This window comes from Hemiscyllium ocellatum, chromosome 16 (assembly GCF_020745735.1).
Source record: "Hemiscyllium ocellatum isolate sHemOce1 chromosome 16, sHemOce1.pat.X.cur, whole genome shotgun sequence".
NCBI classification, from domain to species: domain Eukaryota; kingdom Metazoa; phylum Chordata; class Chondrichthyes; order Orectolobiformes; family Hemiscylliidae; genus Hemiscyllium; species Hemiscyllium ocellatum.
In genome coordinates this window covers 2,823,191-2,849,898 of record NC_083416.1, presented here as the reverse complement: position 1 = coordinate 2,849,898, position 26,708 = coordinate 2,823,191, and the positions used below count along the sequence as shown (strand labels likewise).

At 39.1% G+C, this 26,708-nt stretch overlaps 1 protein-coding gene across 1 annotated transcript in view; it reads left to right on the top strand.

Annotated features, from left to right (window-relative positions):
• Positions 1–26,708, top strand: part of LOC132823316 (lysine-specific demethylase 3B-like) — a 132,011-nt gene that overhangs the window by 96,598 nt on the left and 8,705 nt on the right. The window contains exons 15-24 of the mRNA XM_060836998.1: positions 442–569; positions 1,926–2,253; positions 5,266–5,525; positions 12,069–12,338; positions 13,352–13,523; positions 17,185–17,275; positions 17,361–17,491; positions 18,609–18,728; positions 22,724–22,747; positions 25,846–25,985. Of these exons, the coding sequence (XP_060692981.1) occupies positions 442–569; positions 1,926–2,253; positions 5,266–5,525; positions 12,069–12,338; positions 13,352–13,523; positions 17,185–17,275; positions 17,361–17,491; positions 18,609–18,728; positions 22,724–22,747; positions 25,846–25,985 (1,664 nt within the window). The remainder of the gene's footprint in view (positions 1–441; positions 570–1,925; positions 2,254–5,265; positions 5,526–12,068; positions 12,339–13,351; positions 13,524–17,184; positions 17,276–17,360; positions 17,492–18,608; positions 18,729–22,723; positions 22,748–25,845; positions 25,986–26,708) is intronic.

Below are 26,708 nucleotides of genomic sequence, written 5' to 3'. Positions count from 1 at the left end.
ATTTTTGAATTTATTCTCCCTTAGCAAATGTATTATGTGAGCATATTCCTTCGATGTAACGTTGAAATATATCAGAATGCACTCATCTGCATTTTCTGATCATATGTGCATTGCAGTTATCTTTGTTTATGGAAAAGGACCCTACATCTGTAATCTTGTCTGCACTGAACTATTGCAAAGCGGCTTTTTGCCCTGTTGTAACACTAGGCATCGAATGCTAAATCTAATCTTAAAACCCTTCCTGTTTTTGTTCCTAGTGCCATGAAATTGTTCAGCTTTGTATATAATTTCTGGGTATTACAATTTCTGCATTCTGTCTTTATTGTCTTTGCATGTTGCTCATAACAGAGCTAAAAGGATGCTATTAGTTGAGGTATATTGAACAATCAAAGCCTTCAAAAGAAATGGCCTTTCTGAAAATATTCATCTCTCAATCTACAGCTCTGTATGATATTGGAGATATGGTCCATGCAACAAGGGGAAAGTGGGGTATCAAAGCCAATTGCCCTTGTATTACCAAACAGCTCAAACCTCTGCCTAAGCCAGCAGCACCAAATGGAGTGTCACAGGTACGTTTTATTATCGGCCTTTGGAACGTAGCATTCAAGAGTAGTTTACTTAAAATCTGCTACCTTTTCTGAAGCATCCTAAAGAGTGCAGACAAAATAAACATCGATATGCTTAAAACCAAGAAGTGGCAAAGTTTGAAAATGGGAGATGAAAATATTTCAACAATAACTGTAGAGGGGTATTGTTGAAATAAGAAATGGATTTCAATGTAGGAAACAGTGTCTGTTTCTGTCAGAAAATTAGAGACAGCTGAGTAAATATCTGGAGAAAACCTGTGTAATGGATCTTGTATGATAGGCACTTTCATCACTAAGCTAATCCTGTGAAATTAGCTTTTCATAATAGGAAGCCTTGTGCATACGTTCTAAAATGTGAGGAACAGATATCCCAAAAGCTGAGGAATATACTAATTCTGAATGAGAGTTAAATTAACCCAAAATATTAACTATTCCTCTCATCACAGATTCTACTAGACCTGCTTAGTTTCTCAAGCTTTTTTTTATTATTTTAGTTGCACTGCTGTTTGCACAAGGGAAGTTCTAGTAAAGTGCATGATGGGGAAAGAGGGTAAGAAATTAATTATGGCATAAAAAGGATGTTAAAATATCCCAGTGGTCCAGAAGCAGAGTAATAAGAAATGATGCTTGTGATAGTTATATTTCATGGTCAGATAAACAGTCCATTTGTTGCATTTTGGTTGAAGAAAACAACAATAATTTTACCCTGAAAACAAACAGCGATTGGAAAGAAAGGGGACATGTGGGAATGCTGGGACAGAACCTTGAAAGAGTGTAAAAGCCAAGAGGTAATGATGAACTGAGGAAATGTAAAAACGATCTTAGGGTAGCATTTTGGCTGAGGGAAGATTTTAGCGATATTAACTGCTACAGAGAAACGCAAATATGAAGAAAAATTTCAGCTTTTAAAGTAGAAACAATACAGAAAACTGGTCAGTAAAACAGAAATGTTTAAATTTCTGAAATTACGGTTTATTGAAGCATACCGTTTCCAGTTGTTGAGGGCTCAAGGATGACATGATTTAAAGCAAAAAATGTGAGGAATTTCTTCAAAGAATTTGGAGGTTATGGAATTCATCTACAGGGTTGTTTGTTGAGGCAAAAACTATGTCACTGTTGAGGATCAAATAGGTGGATGGAGGGATATGGAAATAATAGAGATTAAGTATATTAAGAAACTGATAACTGTTTGCATAGGGAATGGATAAACAATACAAGCTTCTTAGGTTGAACAGCTGGATTTGGTATGCAAACCTCTATGCATTTCACCCAATCTTGGCATTTTTAAATTAATTCTAAATTCTTTTAATTAATTTTAAATTCTGGACTTTTTTTCAGCTTTCAACTATTCTTCCAAATCCTACCAGTGCGCTTGCTATGAATGAGGTGTCAGCAGGCAGTGGAGGCTCCATTATTTTACCTCAACCTGATGGCGGTCTAGTGGAAGTGAAACCAGACCCAGCCAACAGCAGCAGTGGGGCGAGTGAAAACAGTACCATGAGCCAGGGTGGGAACAGTTGCAATAATTTGAGCTTTGTAAGTGACAACGAAGGGGTATCCACCACAGCTGGCTTGAAGGATGGCACACTGAGTTCAGCAGACACTACGTCAGCATTACACTGGTTGGCTGACTTAGCTACACAGAAAGCAAAGGAGGAAAAGAAAGGTAAATTTCCTTTTGAGTGTTAATTTCCAGGCTATTTCATGATTATGCCACTCTTTTCTTTTGTGATTAGCATGTTAGACTTTGTTTAATGGAATGGGATGCTGGGGCTGTTACCTGTTGAGTGGGGAGAGGGTTTTGCAAATGTTTTTAACTGCAGAAATAATCCTTTGTTTCTGTATTTAGTGACAGTTGTGAGGCAGCCATTTTGACATTTGCAATGAAATGCCATTTAGTAATTATGGTAATGCATTGAGGGTTGTGTTAAAGGTACAAATTTGTCACATTTGATTCAAATTGAACAAATCCAGATCATGGTTAAAATGATTATTGACTCTAAAAGTTGCACGGGTGTAGTAGCCATTACTTGTCACCAGATGGCAAACGCTGAACAACATCAGCAGCAAGTTCGTAAAACTGAGGAAAGTTTGGAGAGAACAGGAGAGGGGGAGTTTTTTTTAAGTTAAGTGAATTAAGGAAATTATTTGAGTGGAAAAAATACCAATAAGGCATAGAGGAAATCAACATAAGAATTAATACATACCAACATGGGTATATTTTCAGGAACCAACATCTTCACTTCAAGATCATAATAATCACATTTTTAATCCCGTTATCTTTCAATTTCACAGTACAAATTTAAGATCTGTTTTCAAAACCAAGGATGTTAAAGGATCATTGCCATTTTAGAAAATAAATAATCTGATATTCAATCAAAATACTGTATACATAGCTGCTTGGTCAAGCCATATTGGAAGCCACGTTTGTAGACCAGTTGAAGCCAAGGGCTATTTATGAATGGAACATTAACTGGCAGCAAGTAGTTGATTGGCCTGTGAACTAGTGACTAGCACTTGTTGAAACGGGTTTTCTGCCCTCCGACAACCATGTGACTAACTCTCAGGGTAGCTGAACAGCTGGTAAATGAATGTTTGGCAGAAACCATCAGCCCCCTGGAGGAGAAGGAGCTGTTTTTGTTCAGCAATGAAAGATGTCTCAAGCCTGAAGATATCTAGTTTATTTCCCTTTTCCAATTGCTGTAAACTGTCGCTTAATTGATAAGTCAAAGGCCTTTGTAAGTGTGAGCCAGTTACCCTTTGCCTTCTGTAAATGAATGACGATCTCTAGAGAAGAGAGATCAAAAAGCAGCATCTAATCAGAAAAGGAATCATCTCAACAATCCTTGGGCTCAGGAACTAGTTCTTCCATCTACCCATAATATCAAGGTGTGTGTGTGTGTGTGTGTGTGTGTGTGTGTAATAAGTAGTAATTCTTGCTAAGTACAGAAACATGGCCCATACTTCCTGTCAACCCAAATCTGAAAATCAGGTAAATTGGAGAATTCTGTGTACTTTTTAAAACTTTTAACTACTGTGAAGACTCTGGGAATCCCAGGGTTTGATTTCCAGCATACCAACCCAGTCAGGAGCAATAACGTGCAGCAGGTAATTTGTACTTAACAAAGCCCACAAATATTAATGACACAGTTTGGTTGTGCTGGTTGCCTTATTAGGTTTATCAATTTCTCATTCTGTTCAAAGTAGTTTCTTAGTGTTTACTATGCCAAATTCTTTTGTCATTTTAAAACACTTCGATTAGATAACTTCTAAACTCTTCACCTAAAATCTTCCATACTCTTAGGTGAGGATTCAAGCTGAGTTTATGCAATCACTGTTCTCTCTCCTTTTAAAAATGGTGCCATGTTGATCATTTCTAACTTGGTTCAGCCCTCTAATTTATAAACATTTTTCATCAACCTGCTCAGACAAGTCATGACCCATTTCTGGACCAGGTGGGATTTGAAGCTGGGCCTCCTCGTCCAGAGGTAGGGGCAATATTAGAGCAACACGAGCCCTCTCAGTGTCGCTTATGGTTAATCCCCTTCACACAAAGTAACTAATAGTAACATCTGTACCTAAATGCAGGCACTGCAGTGACATTGTTATGAAGTCAATGCCTCCTCCTTTTCTATTAGTAAACTATTAGTTTTTTTGAATAATCAACAATGACACTCTATATGCTTGATATAATCTGTAGATCATCTTCACCATGTGTTGTAACAGTTGGTGAACCTGATGGTTTGCATTATGTTACCGTAGAATTTATATGCTGTTGTTGACAAATTTGAGCTTTAAAAATGCTATAGAGCAAGGATCCTGCAGTACTAAGTATTTGTTATTCCTTCAGGAAAAAGAACTAATGCATCCTCATAAAGGCAGCACGGTGGCTCAGTGGTTAGTACTGCTGCCTCACAGTACTGGACCTGGGTTCAATTCCAGCCTCGGGTGACTGTCTGTATGGAGTTTGTACATTCTCCCTGTATCTGTGTGGGTTTCCTCTGTGTGCTCTGGTTTCCCCCCAAAGTTGTGCAAGTTAGGTGAATTGGCCATGCTAAATTGCCCATAATGGTCAGATATGTGTAGGTTAGGTGCATTAATCAGGGGTAATTACAAGGTAGGGAGAATGGGTCTGGATGGGTCCGTGTGAACTTGTTAGGCCACAGGGCCTGTTTCCACACTGTAGGGATTCTATTTTTAAGAAACAACTTGGTCAGACTACCATGAATTTATCAATATTGAAAATAGTGTCAAGGGAGCATGTCATTAGATCTCCCAGGGCAGGCTGACATCCACAAATGAACATTCCATTTTGTGCATTGCTGAACAGTATGGAGAAACATGGCATCCAGAGATTTAATTGGGAGATTGCTTGGGATAACAATATATATTGTCTCGCAACATCTTGTTATAGCAGTGGTGATACTTCTCTTTCTGATGTGAGGTATCGTGGGCCAAATTTGTGGTGATGCATATCTGAAATGCAGAAGCAGATATCCAAAATTTTAAACCTCTGCTAATAGCTTTGATTCAGATCACTGCAAAGGTTTTTAAAGAAGCTTCCTTTTGTATTAATAGCAATCCTGGTTAACATGAATAAGAAGCAAAAAGTATACTTGTTGCCACCTTGAATTCATTTAATATATATTTAGTTCAAGGTTTCGTTTTCCCTTCCCAGAAAGCGCCAATTCTTTGCGATCTGTGTTGAATCAAAGCCAAGATTCCAGGCCACCCTTAGCACTGGACTCATTCAACGCTTTATCTAAGCCTCCCTCCATATTAGAGCCGTTCAGCAGCCTTTTGTCTGGAGGTCCCTCAACCACAAAGACAGAAGGATCGAGCCTTAGGGATCTACTAAATTCTGCCCCAGGAAAATTACAGAGGGGAACTGCTGAGGCAAGCCTTCCATTTCCATCGGTTTTCACGTCTGTTTCAACGGTAAGCTTGTCTAATGTTTCAAACTCTGGATATTGAAAAGAGGTAAAAACTTTTCAAGCTAATCAAAACATTCTGAGAGTTCATTCTGCCTTCTCACTAAGGAAATCATTAAGTATTTTAATCATCATTGTATAATTGAGAAGGATAGTCATTCTAAAGTATAAGATTACAGGTCATTCTGCTATAATGGGCATTTCATTAACACAATTTTGCTAGAATGTGATTGACGAGTAGTGGCCATTGTTTCTAAAGCACAAGTTTTAAAATGTTTGTTGGCTGTAATCCAATTACATCGCCAACACTTTCAGCTCTTTTTCCAAAGTGCGGTTTTTTTTAAGACGCGGGGTTGCGCAAGAGCGCATCCATCGGGTTATAGAAGAACTCCCTGTATAGGAACAAGAATAAGCCATCATACCTGCTCTGCCTTTCAATGATCTGATAATATTCAACTCTACTTTCCAAAGTCTACAGCCTTCTACAATAAAAAAAATTCCACCATTTCATTACCCACTGAGAAATAAAATGCTTTCTCATCGAAGTGGGCCTTATTCTTACTCTTGAGATTATGCCCTCTGGTCCTAGACAGTCTCATGAGGGACACAACATCTGATGAAGAGTCATCTAGACTTGAAATGTTAGCCTGCTTTCTTTCCATGGATGCTGCCTGACCGACTGATCTCTAGAATTGCTTTGGCTTCTCAGCATCTACCCTTACAAGCCCCCTAAGAATCTTGTATGTTTCAGTAATGTTGGCTCTTACTGTTTTTAACTTCAATGAGTACAGACTCAACCTCTGGTCAAAAGAAACTCACTATCTTAGTTAGGATCAACCCAACTAAGATAACCTTCTTTGGACAGTGTCACTAGATCTTCCCTAAGACAAATGAATCAAATTGTTCAGTGTTTCAGGTGTTCCCTGTTACCAGCTGAAGAGCATGTGTTAGCTTTTTGTGATTTATGCTTGAGGATTCTGAAAGCCCTTTGTGCTGCAGCTTTCTGCAGTCTTCCTCCTTCTAAAGAATATTCCATTTCTCTAATCCTACTTAAGTGCACATCTTCACGTTTTCCTAGATGTCAGCCAAGTTTCTGTCCATTCACTTAACTTATCAAGGTCTCTCTACAGATTGTTTGCTGTCATATTCACCACTCGCCTTCCCATCTATTTTTGTGTCGTCTGCAAACTTTGCAATAATTCATTGTTTATCTCATCCAGGTTATTGATTTATGAATAATTGTGGCACTAGCACTGATCCCTGTGGCACTCCACTAACTACAGGCTGCCATCCTGAAAATGCCCACACTGTTTCCTATTGGTAGACCTATCCTTTATTCATACTAATGTGCTGGCACCAATACCATGGGCTCTTATCTTAGGTAGCCTAGCATTTGGTAACTTAGCCATTCAAATATCCATATGTATTCTACTATTTTTCATCTATCTTGTTAAAAGAAATTGAATGAATTTGTCATACAAAATTTCTCATCCATGAAACCAACTGATTTTGCTAGATTATATTTTGTATTATTACGACTCCCCCATAACTGAAACAGTCCATGTTCAAATGCAACAAGACATGGACAATATCCAGCTTGAACTGACAAGTGGCAATAACATTCATAACGCACAAATGCCAGGCAGTGACCATCTCCAATAAGAGACAATCTGACCACTACCCCTCGATCGTTGAATCCCCCACAATCAACATCCTGGAAGTTACTACTGACCAGAAACTCAACTGGATTTAACACATAAATGGGGTGGCTACAAGAGCAGGTCAGTGGCTAGAAATACTGAGGCAAGTAACTCACCACCTGACTATCCCAAGCCTGACCGCTGTCTGTGAGGCACAAGGAGTGTGTTGGAATACTACCCACTTACCTGGGTGAGTGCAGTTCCAACAATATTAAAAAAGCTTGATGCTCCAGGACACAGCAACTGACTTGATTAGCACTGGATCCACAAGCATCCACTCCCCTCAAAACTAACACCTAAAAGTATCAGCGAACACAATTTGAAGATGCACTGCAGAAATTCACCAAAGATCCTTCACACTTTCCATACTGCAGAATGCTTCCATCTTGAAAGACAAGGGCAGCGGATACATTGGAATACCACCTAGAAGTTCATGTCCGAGCCACTAGCCGTCCTGACTTGAAAATCTGTTTCTGTTCCTTCACTGTCACTGGATCAAAATCCTGAAATTCTATCCCTAAGGGCATTGTGCAGCGATCTGAAAAAGCAGCTTAATACCACCTTCTCAAGGGCAAATAGGGGCAGGTAATAAATGCAGGCCAGTCAGCAACGCCCACGTCCCGTGAGTGTCTTCAAACAATTTAATTGTTTACTATTGAATCCTTAATAATAAAGTCAAATATTTTGCCAATGATAGCTATTAAGCTCCCTTGTCAACTATTAACTGGTTCTACCTCCCTTCCCCTTTGAATAGGGTGTTACATTGGCAGCTTGCAAAACCTGTAGAATTTTTCTCAAATCTATGGCTTCATGGAAGATTGCTACCCATGCAGCCACCATCTCTGTAGTTACTTCATTGAATATTCAAGGATGCATCTTATCATGACTTTGCTGAGTTTAGTCTTGTTAATATATCTAGTGCTATCTTGTGATTATTATTTGTTTCCTTTTGGTCCTTGATCATTTAGTATTTTTTGGAATGCTATTGTGTTTTCTATTGTGAAGATTGATAGAAATTATTTATTTAACACTTCTGCCGCTGCCTAGTTTCTGGCTATTATTTTCCCAACCTCATTGTCTAACGGCCAATATTCACTTAGGCTTCTCTACTATTTTATGTATTTAAAGGAGCCTTTGCCCTTTTTGATATTGCTAATGAGTTTGCCCTCAAAGTTTATTTTCTCCCTTTTTTTTATTTTTTCCTGGTTTTTAAAACATTTTTAATCTTCTGACTTACCAGTAATCTTCACCACGTATTTTCTATCGATCAGTTTGATACTGTCCTGAACTTAGGGTTATGTCTTTGTTGTGAGCCATGAATTATTTTGATAAATGTCTGCAATTATTCCTCAATCGTCTTGGCTGCTTAAGTCCCTTTTCCAGTCCACTGTCCAGCCAATGCTGCCATCATCATTCTTATTTAAGTTTACATTCATTGTTTATGCCCCAAGTTTCTCACCCTCTAAAAGATCACTGAATTCTGCAACTGTCTCTGTCTTCTGGGTGTCTTTTACTCTGAGATAATTTATTACACCTGACTTGTTACATATTGCTAGGTACAAAATAAACTGAACCCTGGTTGGATGTACTACAAACCGTTTCAGGAAACTATTTGAAATAAAGCTACAGATTTTTCATTGCGGCTACCTCCGCCAGTTTTACTTTCCCAATCTACATGAATACTCAAGTCATCCATGATTAATGTACTGTCTATCTTGCATGCCCTCGTCATTTCCTGATTTATTCCCTGTCCCATCATATAGTTACTGATGGGGTCCGTCAGACCATTCATACCAGTGTCATCTTCCCTTGTTGTTTCTTATCTTGACCTGTATGGATTCTACACCTCCTGATCCAATCTCATTTCTTGCTATTGTACTTATTCCATCTCATACTAACAAAGTTACTGTGTCACCTTTTCCCTTCCTACCTGCATGTCCTTTCAAAATGTCACATACTTCTGGATATTTCATTCCCAACTCGGAACTCCTTGTAACTGTGTCTCCATAATGGCTATATGATCACGTTTCATTTGTTCCAAACGTTACATGCATTCAAATAAAGATTCATTAATTTTGCCTTTACACCATTTTTGCTCCCACTCTGAATCCTGTTTGCTGCTCTATTTTGTATGCATGTTGTCCATTCCTGTCCCACTCTGGGTATTGCTACCCATATAGCTGCTCTGCAATGCCCTTGCGATTATAACCAATCCTAGAGCAAAACCTGTATTCTGCTCCTATCAATGTCAGTATTTCCAGTGTATGGATGGCCATGTGTGGATCCCTCAACCCCCTCCCTCCAAACTCCTCTCCAGTTCCATGGGGTGTCCTTAACCCTGGCATGTGGCACAATGCCTGTGGCAGTGTTGTATCAGAACTTTTGCCAAGTATGTCAGGAAAGATGTGAACACAAAAGTGATTTACTATCCCACAAAGTGATAGCAATCGGGTCAAAGCCTTGCCTTGTGTATGTACAACGTCGCCATTTTCTGTTAGCACCTGCTATGCTAAGAAATTCATCTCCTGTCTCTCCAGCGTTTGTCCACTATCTACAAGGCACAAGCTAGGGATGCAACAGAACCCCTTCCACACACCTGGATGAATGCAGCTTTGACAATACCCAAAGGGTTCAACACTATCCAGACAAAGCAGTCCACTTGATTGCGCCCCGTCCACCACCTTTAATATGGATTCCCTCATTCATGGGAGCAATGTGCACCATCCAAAATCCAAATCCCCAGCCAACACCTCATAAACCCACAACTGCCAATGCATGTATAAGGGCGAGTGCACCAAATGTATGTATGGTAACACACATGCAACAAGCTAAAGACCATCCTGACCGTTGGAACTACAATACCATTTCTGTTCTCCTCCTCCTCCTTCCTGACCGCCCTCCCACCCACCCCAATCCAACCTCTAGCAGTCAAGAGTGGACAACAGATGTTGGTCCAACCACAAGTTTGAAATAAGATTGTTTGCACAGAAGTTGATCCATGCACCTCAAATCTGTAGTGATTTTAATACAATGCATAAAAGGAGATGTTATCATGCCCAATTCATGCTCCATGCTTCTAAAAAAGAAATTCAGGGAATGGTGAAGGTTCAGAGAAAGTCAACATGGATGCTGCTGAGTTTTAATCCAGTAAATCAGATTTATTTGGGAGTAAATACTAAAACCATATGATCTAGCCATTACATGGGACAGCAATCACTGGTGTGAATAGTGGAGAAATGTTTTCTGCTGAACCAGGGACTATAATTACAAGCTAAGAAATGAATACTAGTTAAATTACTTAAAAATCATTTACCATTTTGAAGAATGGATGCATTTCATATTACAAATTATATAGATATTTGGATTTGATCTTAATTCAAGGGAAGTGAAAGCGATCTCTGTGCAAGGTTTGTAGCTCAGGTTGAGGTTTAGGGTGTAGGTTTTCTCGCTGAGCTGTAGGTTTGATATCCAGATATTTCATTACCTGGCTCGGTAACATCATCAGTGGCAACCTCCAAGTGAAGCGAAGCTGTTGTCTCCTGCTTTCTATTTATATCTTTCTTCTGGATGGGGTTCCTGGGGTTTGTGGTGATGTCATTTCTTGTTCGTTTTCTGAGGGATTGATAGATGGCATCTAGATCTATGTGTTTGTTTATGGCGTTGTGGTTGGAGTGCCAGGCCTCTGGGAATTCTCTGGCATGTCTTTGCTTAGCCTGTCCCAGGATAGATGAGTTGTTCCAGTCGAAATGGTGGGGTTTTTTTTTCATCCGTGTGTAGGGCTACGAGGGAGAGAGAGTTGTCTTTTTGTGGCTGACCAAATACTTAACTACACCAGCAACCATCACAACACACACAAACAAAGCTGTATCAGAACACTATTCCAATGATCCACCACACACTGCAGCACAGACGGACTTCAGAAAACAGAGGAGAACCATCTACAAAGGATTCAAGAACAACAGATACTCAAAAAATATCGTCCGCAGATTCCTCAAGAACAAACCACGACAAGCAGACCAAACACAGCCAGAAACCCTAACCACCTTACCATACATCAAAGAAGTTTCAGAAATGACAGCCAGACTACTAAGACCCCTCGGAATCATAGTAGTACACAAACTCACCAACACACTCAAACAAAAACTAACAAACTTAAAAGACCCAGTACAACCCATCGACAAAACCAACGTCATCTACAAAATTCCATGCAAGGACTGCCACAAACATTACGCAGGACAAACAAGAAGAAAGTTAGCCACCAGGATACATGAACACCAGCTAGCCACAAAAAGACACGACCCTCTCTCCCTCGTAGCCCTACACACAGATGGAAGAAAACACCATTTTGACCGAGGCAGCTCATCTATCCTGGGACAGGCTAAGCAAAGACATACCAGAGAATTCCTGGAGGCCTAGCACTCCAACCACAATGTCATAAACATACACATAGATCTAGATACCATCTATCAACCCCTCAGCAAACGAACAGGAAATGACATCGCCACAAACCCAAGGAACCCCATCCAGGACAAACATATAAATAGAAAGCAGGAGACAACAGCTTCGCTTCACTTGGAGGTCGCCACTGATGATGTTACCGAGCCAGGTAATGAAACGTCTGGATATCAAACCTACAGCTCAGTGAGCGAACCTACACCCTAAGCGATCTCTGTGTTCGAGGCATTTCAACAGCCTTGCCATTCCTATGTTATAGAAGCTATGTTAATAGTTCAAAATATTACATTCTAGATGCCTCCCACAAAGGAGAACATTGAAATTATTTTATTTCAAGTGACTGATTAATAGCTATTAGTTATTAACGCAGTTGTTTTTGTGTTTTTTAAACACAGGCTGATAAGGGGAAGGGGGGCCTACCAAACTTTCTGGATCACATAATTGCGTCAGTGGTAGAGAACAAAATGTCTACAGACACGTCAAAGCGAAGTGGGAATCCTACAGAAGCATTGAAGGAGAGTAAAAAGCAAGGTGTAATGGAAATGAGTGTTCTGGACCCAAACACACAACACTGCTGGCTCTGTGATGGTCGTCTGCTCTGTCTCCAAGACCCCAGCAACAAAAATAACTGGAAAATATTTAGGGAATGCTGGAAGCAGGGACAGGTAACCATTCTAGCCACAAAGAACGATCCTACATAATTGAATGCACGCATGCAAGTCTTTGAATCGCTTTCTGGTTGGCTTGCTAATGGTACAAGTGTGAAGACAAAACCACTTTTAGTGGGGTGTGGGTACAAAGCTGTGCATGATCTCTTTGGGAATACTCTGTAAAATGAATTATTTACAAGCATTCAATGAGTTTTTCCAGTCATACTCAACCTGGAAATGCAATGACCATCCTTTTTAAAAAAAAACATGACATTGTTAGTCACTTTGTCCTCCTTTTATGTTATATTTTGGTCTGGGGCATCATCTTCCATTAACACATTATCAGAGATGATAGCTTTTTAAGTTTGGTATGTCACCAAACTTCTCACTTATTGATGCTACTCATTACTATCCAGCAATTTAAAAATTCTTCAGTTCGGCACATCAAGCCTTTTAAGGAGATCTGACGATCATTTACGCATTTTATTGAAAATTGTCTTCATGTGATAGTTCAGAGTGACAACAGTTCAAACTGGCCTTGAGTTTTAGTCCATTGTCACATTTTGCAATAAGTTCATTCTGTTTTTATATACAGATCAATTGCAGAGGTAAAAGAAAATTGGGTACCTATCCATCTTAGACTTGTATTTCAAGAATGTGGTTCCACATTTGTATGCAAACATTTTGCCTGTGCTTTACCTTTTAAAAACTTAGCACACCTGATTAGTTCACACCAATAATCTGTGAATGTAGCACCAGAAAATTGTAATTGTTTAAAATAAATACTATATTGGTTCACACAAACAGTAAAGGAATTTGGATTCTATTGTTGTGACATTGTGACTTTATCTGTAGACTCAGCTCCATTGAGTAGCCTGATATTAGTTTTACTGCTAACCATATTGATCAGTAATTATTTCACTCTAACACAGCATGGTCATTCATTTAAAAACAAAACCACAAATCAATTCAAGAGTGCTTTGAATCTTCAGACCTTTATCTTATGACTGATCTGTTTCTCCTGCCAGCCGGTGTTGGTGTCTGGTGTCCATAAGAAATTGAATTCAGCCCTCTGGAAACCGGAAGCTTTCAGCCGAGAGTTTGGAGACCAAGAAGTTGATCTGGTCAACTGTAGGAACTGTGCCATCATCTCTGATGTGAAAGTCCGGGATTTTTGGGATGGCTTTGAGATCATTTCAAGTAAGTAGAAAGATTATTTTTAAGTGTTTTAAGTCTTGTATTTTCAAGTTCTAAACCCGTCAATGGAATATTCTAGTGTACAGGTCTCACAATCAAGCCCAACTGATTTCTGTTTTCATGGGAAATGAATAGGATCAATACATTTCACCTTCGACATGTCAGCTATCAACTGGTTTGATTTACGAGCAAAGCCAGTGACTTTGCTGATAATTATACTGAAGCATTGAGGCAAGGAGTCAGTCAGCCCTCCAATCCCATTAATGATTTATATATATTCTGTTCTTACATCTTTTATGATGGGCTCTAGTATTTTCCTCATTATTGATGTTAGGTTGACTTTAATTTTCTGTGGCTTTGTCTCACTCTCTTTTTAAATCGTGGCAAGTTAGATTTGTCACTCTCCAATCTGTAGGAACTGTTTGAAACTCAGAGAACTTTGGAAGATGACCACCAATGCTTTCAGTAGTTTCAGGGCCACTTCCTTTAGTACTGTGGGTTGTAGATTTTCAGGCCCTGGTGATTTGTCAGCCTTTAACTCCATTCATTTCCCCATCACCATTTTCCTACTGATTCTCCACCTTTCACCAAACCCCTCCTTCCTTAACGTTTCTGGGAGGTTATTTGTATTCCTATTTGTGAAGGCAGCACCAAAGTATGTGTTCAATTCTTCAGCCATTTCTTTACTCCCCCATTATAATTTCTCTGGCTTCTGGCCCTAAGGGACATGCTCTTTAGATTTAATGAAAAATCACTGTTAGCTGCTCTATCAATTGTAATTTGGAATCCATCATGAAACTATTTTGGAATGTCTTCATACAACACATTTCAGGGTAAATTGTACATTGAGCAGTGATGACGCAGCTAGCTGTCCATAGTATGAGCTCAAGCCCTGAAAAGTTAAACTATCATTTACCGTTGGTGTTAGAATGCACCTAACTCTGAAGCAGATTGGTTTTCTGCTCTTCAGCTGTAAGTAGATGTTTGGCTTTCCATTGAGGAAAGTCTTTTGCTGATTTTTGGACACATCTTCAGATAGTAGGATACTTCCAATCATGAATGACCCTGAACATAATGGTCCAAAATAGCCTTGTCTCAGGCACCACACTATAATTAGTGTCTCTCAGAAATCCTTCACCTCCATATTGTTCACCAATGACTTCTGAACCACTAACAGAGAGCCATGATGATGAGTGAAGCAACTTCAACAGTAGACACGGAAAATAAATTTGAACCCTAGTCCCTGACCATAATTGACCACAGTTTCATGGTCATCATTAGACTCTAATTTCCAGATTATTACTCAATTGAAATTCCATTCTTTGCCAAGGCTAGATTCAAACCCTGGACATTATCTGGGTCTCTAGTAGGCAAGGGATAATGCTACTAGACCGTCATGTAATAATTATTCATTTTCATTATTTGTTATGGAAACCAAGCTGTCATTTGGAAACCTCAAGTCAGTTTTTAGTTGATGCTTTAATTTTGCAGGGCTGTAATCAACAGGATTGAAATAAACCAATTCAGTCACCATGGTGTACCAAGGGGGAGATTTTGTACTGCTTCTAACTCTGGGTCATGAAAGATATTTGGGGTTGACTCGATTATCAATGTCTGTGAATTAACTCATTCAACTATTATAAAGTTGCTGGCTCCTAGTCAGAATGGCCTACTCCTGCACCTATTATCTATTGTCTATTCTCATGAATTTGACTACTTAAAGTCTGGTTGAAGATTTGTAGCTCGGGTGTCCGTTGTTGTGGTTCTGTTCGCCGAGCTGGAAGTTTTTTCTGCAAACGTTTTGTTCCCTGGCTAGGGAACATCAGTGCTATTGGAGCCTCCTGTGAAGCGCTGCTTTGATGTTTCTTCCAGTATTTATAGTGGTTTGTTCTTGCCGTTTCCGGGTGTCAGTTTCAGCTGTAGTGGTTTGTATATGGGGTCCAGGTCTATGTGTCTGTTAATGGAGTTTGTGGATGAATGCCATGCCTCTAGGAATTCCCTGGCTGTTCTCTGTCTGGCTTGTCCTATGATGGTAGTGTTTTCCCAGTCAAATTCATGTTCCTGGTTGTCTGAGTGTATGGCTACTAGGGATAGCTGGTCGTGTGGTTTGTGGCTAGCTGATGATCATGGATGCGGATTGTTAGCTGTCTTCCTGTTTGTCCTATATAGTGTTTTGTGCAGTCCTTGCATGGTATTTTGTAAACTACGTTGGTTTGGCTCGTGCTGGCTATTGGGTCCTTTGTTCTAGTGAGTTGTTGTCTGAGTGTGGAAGTTGGCTTGTGTGCTGTTATGAGTCCTAAGGGTCGCAGTAGTCTGGCTGTCAGTTCTGAGACGCTCCTGACGTATGGTAGTGTGGCTAGTCCTTTTGGTTGTGGCATGTCCTCGTTCCGTGGTCTATCTCTTAGGCATCTGGTGATAAAGTTGCGTGGGTATCCGTTTTTGGCGAATACCTTGTATAGGTGTTCCTCTTCCTCTTTTCGCAGTTCTGGTGTACTGCAGTGTGTTGTGGCTCTTTTGAATAGTGTCCTGATGCAGCTTCGTTTGTGTGTGTTGGGGTGGTTACTTTCATAGTTTAGGACTTGGTCTGTGTGTGTTGGTTTCCTGTGTACCCTTGTGGTGAATTCTCCGTTGGGTGTTCTCTCTACTAACACGTCTAGGAATGGGAGTTGGCTATCCTTTTCCTCTTCTCTCGTGAATCGTATTCCTGTGAGTGTGGCGTTGATGATTCGGTGTGTTTTTTCTATTTCTGTGTTTTTGATGATTACAAAGGTGTCATCGACGTATCTGATCCAGAGTTTGGATTGGATTTGTGGTAGGGCTGTATGTTCTAACCTTTGCATAACTGCCTCATAGCAGCTAGCCACAAAACGACACGACCAGCTATCCCTAGTAGCCATACACTCAGACAACCAGGAACATGAATTTGACTGGGAAAACACTACCATCATAGGACAAGCCAGACAGAGAACAGCCAGGGAATTCCTAGAGGCATGGCATTCATCCACAAACTCCCATTAACAGACACATAGACCTGGACCCCATATACAAACCACTACAGCTGAAACTGACACCCGGAAACGGCAAGAACATCCATCAACAGACACATCAACCTGGACCCCACATACAAACTACTACAGCTGAAACTGACACCCGGAAGCGGCAAGAACAAACCACTATAAATACCGGAAGAAACATCAAAGCAGCGCTTCACAGGAGGCTCCAATAGCACTGATGATGTTCCCTAGCCAGGGAACGAAACGTTTGCAGAAAAAACTTCCAGCTCGGCGAACAGAACCACAACAATTTGACTACTCTTAATATTGAAATTAGAAGTTTGCATTAATATTAAAGTCAAGCATCTCTTTTTTTTTCCTGTTTTGTTCAGAAAATACAATTTTCAATTTCATTGGTCGTCTCATCTTAGAATATATAAATATTGTCCATGAATATAGTGTCAATTCCCTAATGGGATCATGCCCCAATAGCTGCTTTATAATCAGCAATGATATAACACTTTTTTTAAAAAACTGAGCCATCCTCATGAGTGAGGAAGGTCGTACTGACAGCAGTTTATTCAAACTGTTTCATACACATAAGGTTTGGAGCCATGACCACCTATTCAGAATTCCTGGAGTCCAATTTGAATTATGCTTTTGTGCCACAGAGCGTTTGAAATCTGAAGGAGGACAGCCAATGGTATTGAAGCTCAAAGACTGGCCTCCAGGTGAAGACTTTAGGGACATGATGCCAACCAGGTAATATAATTTGCACTCATGCTGATATCTTCAGGCTCTTAGATTGCAGATGCAAAAAGTCAGCCTCTTATCTCTTGTCATGCAGATTTGAAGATTTGATGAACAACCTCCCACTACCTGAATACACAAAAAGAGATGGAAGGTTAAATCTGGCTTCACGGCTCCCAAATTATTTTGTACGCCCTGACCTCGGACCAAAGATGTACAATGCATATGGTCAGTAATGCACATTGTATTAAAAGGTTCCCTCTGATTTACACAAGTATGTCAACATATTAGTTCCTGGCCTTCCACAAACTTAGTTTAATTTGTTGTGTGTGCTTCATTATGCAAGAGTATGAATTCTGATCCAAGCCTGGAATTTCAGTGTAGCAGTAGAACTCTTCTATTCTATTCTATTCTATTCTATTCTTGTGGTGTAAAGTTGCTGATCCCAAGCAAACCTGATTGCAAAAATTGACATTGTATCTATACCATTAATATATAGAATTCAATTCCCAGGGGTTGTATTATGTAGTACTTTGTACATATTTTAATTCATTTTCAAACCTTGGAAGACCAGTAACTTTGTTTCCTGGCAATACTGACAAGCAGTAATTTATTCACACATAAATATTAGCTAGGCAATATGTACATGTAAACTAATAATAACATTTGTTGTACAAGAACTTGTATTCCTTTTGTCTCTGATAAGGTAAGCCACAACTTAAGATGTCTCTCATGTGAAACTTAATGGAAGATTTCAAGCGTGACTGGAAATTTAGCTTTGGTTGATACAAACAAAATCATAATCGCCAAACAAGAGGCACTCCTGACATCCTTATCAATGAAATGAAGTTGCTCAATTGAGTTTTATACTTTGCTTGATGAACATTGTATCTTTTCTATTTAAGTTATGTGCAGAACTACAAAGACACGTTAGCAAAACAAGGTGGTTTGGAAATGTTATCCTAAATCCACTGCTTAAAAGACCATAAGCACAGATCCTGTTTTATAGTTCTGATCTGGTTCATCTTTTATGACCATTTTGTCTTCTGTGTTCTAATTGAAGTACTTTGTTAGTCTGGCAGATGGTAATCAGACCTGGTTTCAGTCATTTTTCTGCATGTTTAAAATGTTTGTCGTTTTTTTCTTCTCTCTCAGCTTCCACATGTCTAGTACATTAATTTGGCAAGTAATTAACTTGGTTATAAAATCATATTGATCTTTTGGAGCACTTCTAACTGCTTTGGAAGAATATTTATTGTCCACCTGGTCTTTAGGTTAATAATTAATTATATGCATCACTGTAATTGAATTAAAATGAATGAAGTGCATTGCCTTTTCTCATTAGGGTTAATAACAACAGAAGATCGGAAAGTTGGAACAACAAACCTCCATTTGGATGTATCAGATGCGGTTAATGTGATGGTTTATGTTGGTATACCATTAGGAGAGAACAATCATGAAGAAGGTAAGTGCAGTCAGTAGTTTAGTTTTCAGTGATAGGTAACTTATTCTGGTAATGTAGTGGTGACAAATTGCACAATCAAAGTAGTTCCTTGCATTGTTCAGAATTTTCTCAAGTGACATAACTTCATGTTACTGCTGCTGTTCTGCAGGATTAATCATAAATTGTGGCTTCAGTGGTGAACTTGACTTCCTTTATTTATGTGGAAGCTGTAAAAATAAATGTGCAAACTGTGTGTTTTTGTGTGTGTAACTCCATGTCACATTTCCTGTGTCTGAAAGCGGTAGGATTATATTCAGGACCATTTTAACATGGATCCGAAGTTGTCATAATTACGCGTGATTTTCCCTCCAATGTTGACTTTTTTAAAAGTTGGCACGTAAATAGATATGATTTGATTTTTAAAAAAAGACTGGTAAGATCATTCAGTGTGCCTCTCAAACACATTATAATCAAATGCTGTTAACCAGTAACCTTTGCACACCTTTAAGTAACATTTCTGAATTGGAATTCGTAAGGGGATAGATGGTAGTGTTGACAGTATAGCTATCAGTGTAGAATAAGTTAGATTGACTGTGTCCTCAAGAGGAGATTGAGATTAGTCACCCACTCATTATTTCTGGCTAAAGATGATTGCAAATGTTGCAGCCTTGTCTTATACACTGATGTACTGGCTATGCTGTCTTTGAGGATATTTGTGGTACTTTCTTTTTCTTTAAGCTATTCATGGTTGTTGCATAGCTTTGGTTTGATTAGTAGTTGTGGGGTCAATTAGTTCTGTTGTTAGTATGCTGCTGATGTGGTTAGTATCATTTGATAAGCAACATAACTTTGTTATGTTACATGATTAAATTATAATCTATGCCAGTACTAATTTTTTAAAATAATATCTCAGTCTATTTTAGCATCTACCTTCATTCTTTGTATGTGTCCCAATCTTTAATTTGCTATGTTTGGAAAAAAAAATTAAGTGATTTTGTTTTGGTGCTTTTAGTTTCCTTTTTGGGAAGTCTATGAAAATCCATGAATATATGTAGATTTTTTTGACAGTGTTGGCATAGTTCCAGTGCTGAGAATGTTTGGTAAAGAACAGTGTGGTCAATTGGATTATGGTGGGAAAACTGAAATTCTCACCACAGGCCCAGTGAGACTTATTACCCAATCAGTGGCAAGTCATAATATCACTTCAGTGTTGACTGTAGAATCCAGCCCCCTGTGTATTCAAATATTATTGAGTGTGTGTCTGCATTTTGAGAGACCCAAGCCAATTCTGTGCCTGATCATTGACTACACCCCTCTCCGTGACAACTGGCTTGAGGTTGAACCGGACTGATTGAACCATTGGTGTTATGCTTGACGCCGAGACAAGCTCAGACACAAACCCTTGTCAAGTCCTCTTCATCCATCTTACCAGTATTTGCTGGTGGTCATTGGTAATCAGCTTATTTAAGTCTTCATTTGAATATCTTCAATCTTCAGATCCCATCCTTGTCGCATCACTTCTTAACTCCATATTCTGTAAAACCCCCGGTTCTCAGCGCTTCTCCTATTCTGACCTTCTGCTCATCCTGATTTTTATTAACCATTGTTCAAATTTCCTAGGTCCAATATATGAGAATTCCCTCTCTAAATCCCCCAGTCTTCTTCTCTCCCTCCCCCTCTCTCCCTCCCTCTCTTTCTTTCATTCCTTCCTGTCTATCACACAAACCTACTTTTTTAACCATTTAGTCCTCATATCACCTTAGATAGTTTGATATCAATTTTGCTCCTCTCAAGTGATTTATGCTGTCATATAAAGTTAGCTCATACAGCATGTGTATGCGCTGTCTCTTAGTCATTCAGTCTCACATTTGAGTGCGTATTGAGTGTGGAGATAGAAATACATGCAAATTACTGCAAAGGCTGGAATCTGTGCTGAAAATAACAAATGCTGGAGATCACAGCGGGTCAGACAGCATCCATGGAGAGAGAGCAAACTAACATTTTGTACTGAAGCTCTGTTGAAGACTCATCTAGGCTCAAAACGTTAGTTTGCTCTCTCTCCATGGATGCTGTCTGACCTGCTGTGATCACCAGCATTTGTTGTTTTGAATGGACCGTCGTTGGATCAGTAATCATTAGTACATATGTTTAAACATTCGGGTTACTTTAATTCTTAAGATAATGACATAACATGATTTTTAAATGCTATAAGAAGTGGAATAGTATTAAAGAGCTTAACTGATGAGTGTTAATCTATTCATTAAAGCATCTTAAATCCAGAAGAGAGAGAGATTATCATTCGTTTTTTTAGCCATGAAATTGAATTAATTAATTTGAAGTAAACAAACTGTTGGGAATGCCAAACCTGTGATCACAAAGTCTATGATCAAATTTCCTAATATGGCAATGCTTCTGTGCCAGAAACTATTCCAGAATACAAATATTAGGCACCATTGTGTTGGTGTCACTCATCAGGACTGAGCATTTGAGATATTTCCTTTTTAAGATCCTGGTATAAAAACTGAGATACTGCTGGCAACAGTGTCCTTTTCCATCTCAGGTCGAAGGTTGTAAAATATATTTCACGTTTTTGGAATTGCAGAGACCAAGTTGTGCCACCGCCCCTCATCAGAAGCATGTTCTCCAGTGCCACCTCACTGCAACCTCAGAATTATGTCTGCAGTAAAAATTGCACCTTATAACTACACTAATCCAGAACTGAATACTTCTGTTGAATTTTTTTTTGTTAGTCATGTCAGTTGGAGGATATTGTACCAATTTTGTTGTGCAGTGATGTGGTACTTTTGAAGAAGCCCTGTATTCTCATCATTTTCATTGTCATGTTCAAGACCACTGACTTGCTCTTTTTTCAGAAAAAGTGATTAAATATTCACATTCAGTCCTCAAATCAAAGAAATTCTACATGTCCAATTAGTAAAACAGAATTTAAATTGTACTGTAAATCAGTGGCCCTGATGTGCATGGTTATAGAATTTTGTGTTTTAATCTTTCATTATTGAGCTGCCCACTGAGTCAAGAGAGGGATAAACTTTGTAAGGATTCTTAGGTTTAGATTCCAATTATATTTCAACTAGGGGTCGGGGGGGGCGAGATTATTTAAGTTGCAGGTTTAATATTGAGAAATTGTTAATTTTTTGATAAATCTTAAGCTTAGTCAAGACAGGGTAAATATTCTTGACTGTTTATGTAGCTAACGAGCACCCTCCCTCAAGGCAAATGCAAGAATAGTGACCTCTTCCCAGCAAACCAGTTTGTGACTGTGGAACTAAACCATTGTGCTCCATAACACCATCAAATGTAGAAGAAGAAATAGGCATTCAACCCAGTTGGTGAGATAATAGATCATCTGACAGTTATTATTCTACTTTTACCTGCCTTTTCTGCATAATCCTTGATTGCCTTTCTGATTAAAAATCTTTCTCAACCTAGAACACTATGAATCAGCGTCTCTAACCCTCTGCAGTGAAGCATTCCACGGATTCACAACGTTGAGCGCAAACATTTCTTTCCATCCCTGTTTTAAATGGGCAACCCTTGATTTTGTGATTATACCCTGAGATATTAGATTCTCCAACAAGAGGCAACAACTTTTCTACATCTACCCTGTCAAGTTCCCCAAGAAGTTTGTATGCTCCAATAAGGTCACCCCTCATTCTTCTAAATGAGAACAGGCTCAACCTGGTCTCTATACCTCTGATCAGCCTATTTAGCCTGCTCTGGAATGTCTCCAATGACAATATATCTCAGATAAGTGTTCATGGTATTCCTTGTATAGTCTTAGCAAGAAGGCAGCACCTCTAGAAGGGGAGGGAATGGCAGTCTTTTCTAAGGACCCTAAAAAACTTTATAGATTGATCTTGAGTCAAAGGAGTTAGTTGGGAAGCTCTTAATAATCACATTTAAATTAAATATAGAGCTTTAATTTTTTTGTGGAGCTGGGTCACTCTAGATAATTGTATTTTTTTAAGTTACATGATTAATTTTCTCCTTCACAGGTACAGACAACAATGGAGTGACAGGTCTGTGTATTTTCATTCTGTTTTTGAGGCATGTGGTACATTGCAGTCGTTTCTCATTTTTTTTCCATTATTCATAAGATCAGGTGGTGGTGGCACATTTCTGAAGTAGGCTGCAAATACCTTAAGAACTGTGGGTGGCACTGAAAATAACACAACAATCTCTACATCCACTAAGCAAATAGCTTTATGCATTTGTTGAAATATTCTTGTGCTCAGGACGTGCAGCAGGTCATTTTCTGTGTGTGCTGGAGTTCATAGTTCCCTTTGCAATTCTCTGATTGGCCTCGGTTGTCAAGACATTCCAAAAGGCCTAAATATTTTAATGCATCTTTAACTTCGAACAACTTAAGCTTTTTATGCACTTAATATTTCTCTGTTAATTATGGCTAATCTCATTGACTGACATTTCTCAAAATTTAACACCTACGTTTTTCCATTTATTCAACTTTACTTCTGAAAACTGTAACTGACTGAATCATGAATTTGAGGCTTGGTTTGTACTTACCTTGTTAGAGACCTGGCAATGTGGCAAACGGCAGTGTTCTTTACATTTTGTTTTCTGGGCCTCTAAAATTATTTGAAATTCTCCATTAGTTTTATAATGTGTGTCAGGTAACCAACTACTGCAGTAAAGGTTTTTCGTAGCTGTGTGTAATCAATAACTTTGTGACACACTTTGTTTTATTTTACGTAAGTTACCAGTTGTGTGGAGCTTTACACTGTAATGACTACTCAACTGTAGAGAACAACAATGATGATTCCAAACTAGTTAAAATAAATACACAGAATCAGACAATAAACCAGTCGTTATACCTTGGAGTTTGCATCTCATAAGGTGGTAAGAAATAGGAACTGGAGTAGGCTATTTAGCTCCTCAAGACTGTTGCACCATTTAAGAAAGTAATAGCTGATCCAAAATTTCTCATATCCACTTTCTTGCTTTTTTCCTGCAAAACTTGACTCCGTGACTGATCCAGAATCTATCTATCTCAGCCTTAAATATACACAAGGACTCAGCCCCCACAGCTTTCTGAGGTCAGGAGTTCCAAAGACACCCAACTCTGAGAGAGAAGAAATTCCTCCTCAGCTTAGTCTTAACTTGGTGTCCCTTTACTCTGAGACTGTACCCTCTGGTCCTAGACTCTCCAATGAGGGGAAACATCTTTTCAGCATTGACCCTGTCAAGCCCCTTAACCATCTGATATGTTTCAATGAGATCACCTCACAGTCTTCTCAACTCCAGTGAGTAGAGTTCCAGCCTGTTTAGCCTTTGCTCGTAAGACAATCCCTCCATACCAGGATCATCCCAGTGAAGCTTCTCTGAACTGCCTCCAATGAAATGATATCTCCCCTTAAAAAAGGGACAAAACTGCTCTTAGTTCTTTAGGTGTGGTCTCCCGGCACTTTATCCAGTTGCAGTAAGATCTCCCTACTCTTATACTCCAACCCCCTTTAAATAAGAGCCCATATTCCATGACCCTTCCTGAATACCTGCTGCACATGTGCACTAGCTTCCTGTGCAGGGATTCATGAGAACAGTGAAAAGTGTGCAAAGTCACCATTTTTGGCACTGTCTTTGGATGCAAAAATGCCGACGACAAAATCTTAGGTATCAGAAAAAATTCTTAAAAGTTAGGAGTTCAGCATTACAGTCCTTCAAAGCAGAAAGAGAAAAAAATATAAAAGTTGATGGAGTAGATAAGTTCTCAATGGGCTTCCACGATCTAGTTACAATTTTTGTCCAACGTAGCTAAGTGGCAAAAGTTATAGGTTTATCATGTCAAGATAGCAAGGTATGGTACAAATGATCAGTCTGCTTGTTTGCTAGCTATCCCGCAAGCTTCCAGGTTAAAATTATTCATTGTTGAACTGGTCTGTCCAGAATGTTCACTTTTAAACAAGGTCCTTGCTCATCCATAATCTATGTATGATTACGTTAGCATCTTCACTTTGACTAAAGGTTTGCTCATAGATGGTGGTCTTGCATTACCCTTATTTAAATCTTGTTCCTAACGATTTTGTATCTTTCAAGTGCTGCGGTGATAGGCTGTTAAAACAAAATTTAGTTTTAAATCTCTTCTCTGCCATAAAAATATTTCTTCCCTCCTTTCCACCATCTGTGTATGCACTAGCTGATTCCATATCCTCTATGACTTTAATGTCCATCTCAGTTCTCCTTGCCTTCTCTACTCTGAAATCATTTCCTTCAAGTTCTCTGGAAACCTGCCTCCACAGAAATGTTTGTACTGCTACTGGAGGCCATCTCTTATAACCTCTTTAATTTCCCCAAGTTTTGTAAACAAGGATCGTTTGCCCCATTTTACTTTGTCACTCCCAAATCCATTCCAACGCCACTTCTTTCTGCAACAGTGCATGGAAATAAAGTTCTTCCATTAAGTCACTTAAATCTGGATTCTCAAACTTCTAGCTACCTCATCTTTGACTCTTTGTTTGCTATATATCTTCAACTATTGGTTAAACTAGTGTCACGTCTGCTCATCAATTCCCTTGACCACATATTACCCAACCACCCACCCTACCCTGTGGTTTTGCCAAATGTGAAATATTAAAATTGGTCACAGCAGAAAAAGCTTTGGGTTGCATTGCTGTAACTGTGCAGTTGGCCAGCAACCGAAGTCTTTCTGTGCAGGCCGGATAGCATCCATATAATTGGTCAAAGGAATAAAAGGGACATCATCCATTGCACCTGATCTTGTTGCCATATTGGCTCCCTGCTCCTTAAGGCTTCCAGTTAAAATTCTTGCCGTTGCATTTAAATCACTTCATGACATTACCACCCCCATCTCTGCCATCTCTTCTAGTCATACAACCTATTTCCCACTGTTGGTGGCTGTGTCAACTGTGCTGGTTCAACATTCTACATTGTGGGACCAACACATTTTGCTTCTTTCTCCTTCATGACTCCCATTAACACCCACCTTTTTCAATCTCTCTAACATCTCATTCATGTGCTCAACGTTTATTTTACTTCGAATTATCTCTATGATGTACCTTGCAATGTTATTCCCTGTTAAAAGCACTGTAGAAGTCAATATAGTTTACTGTATATCATGCATTATTGTGTTGTATATGATCAGAGGTAATGAAAACCATTGAGGAGGGTGATGTGGATGAGGTGACGAAGAAAAGAATCCACAAAAGCAAAGAGAAGGCTGGTGCACTCTGGCACATCTATGCAGCTAAAGATGCTGAGAAGATCAGAGAGCTGCTCAGAAAGGTGAGCTTCACAGTGGACTTAAGTGTGAATGTCTTTTACCAAAGGTATCATGTTAAGATGTTCTAATGATTTATCCATTGGATGTGGATGTCATTGGCAAGGACAGGATATAGAGCTCTTGTGAAGATACTGGTGAACTGTCAGCTTGAACTGCTACCATTTCTGGGCTGTGGAATTTCCAAAGGAATACGTATTGAATTGCTGCATTGCATCTTACCAGTGGTGCACAGCGATACTTTGAGCTGGTGGTGGAGAGTAAATATCTAAGGTGCTGGGTGAGATACCAAACAACATTGTTTTGTCTTGGACAACACTCTGAAGCACTGTAGATATTCCTGTTCAAAACTAAAGCTTTGAATCACCCACTGTTTCCAAAATACATTTTAAACATTTACTTAAGTGCAATGTATTACAATTCTGGTAGTTTACACAATTACTATTTTCTGATTATGATGAAAATGCACTTGCCAACCTGAATTTGTTGACTTCCTCAAGTTTCGTGGCTTTAGTCATTACTATGTAAATTTCTTTCCTAATATCATTCAACATGCTAAAATGCTTGCCTTCTGGCCCAGGAAAGCTGTTGTTTTCACTTCCTTTTGATTAATTTCTTTCTGCCACACTTAAATTGTTCAGTATATTCAGTTTACTACAGTAACGGATCCTAACTTAATATTAATCTATTCAGTGAATATTTCTCAGACATACTGTGTTCAGATTATT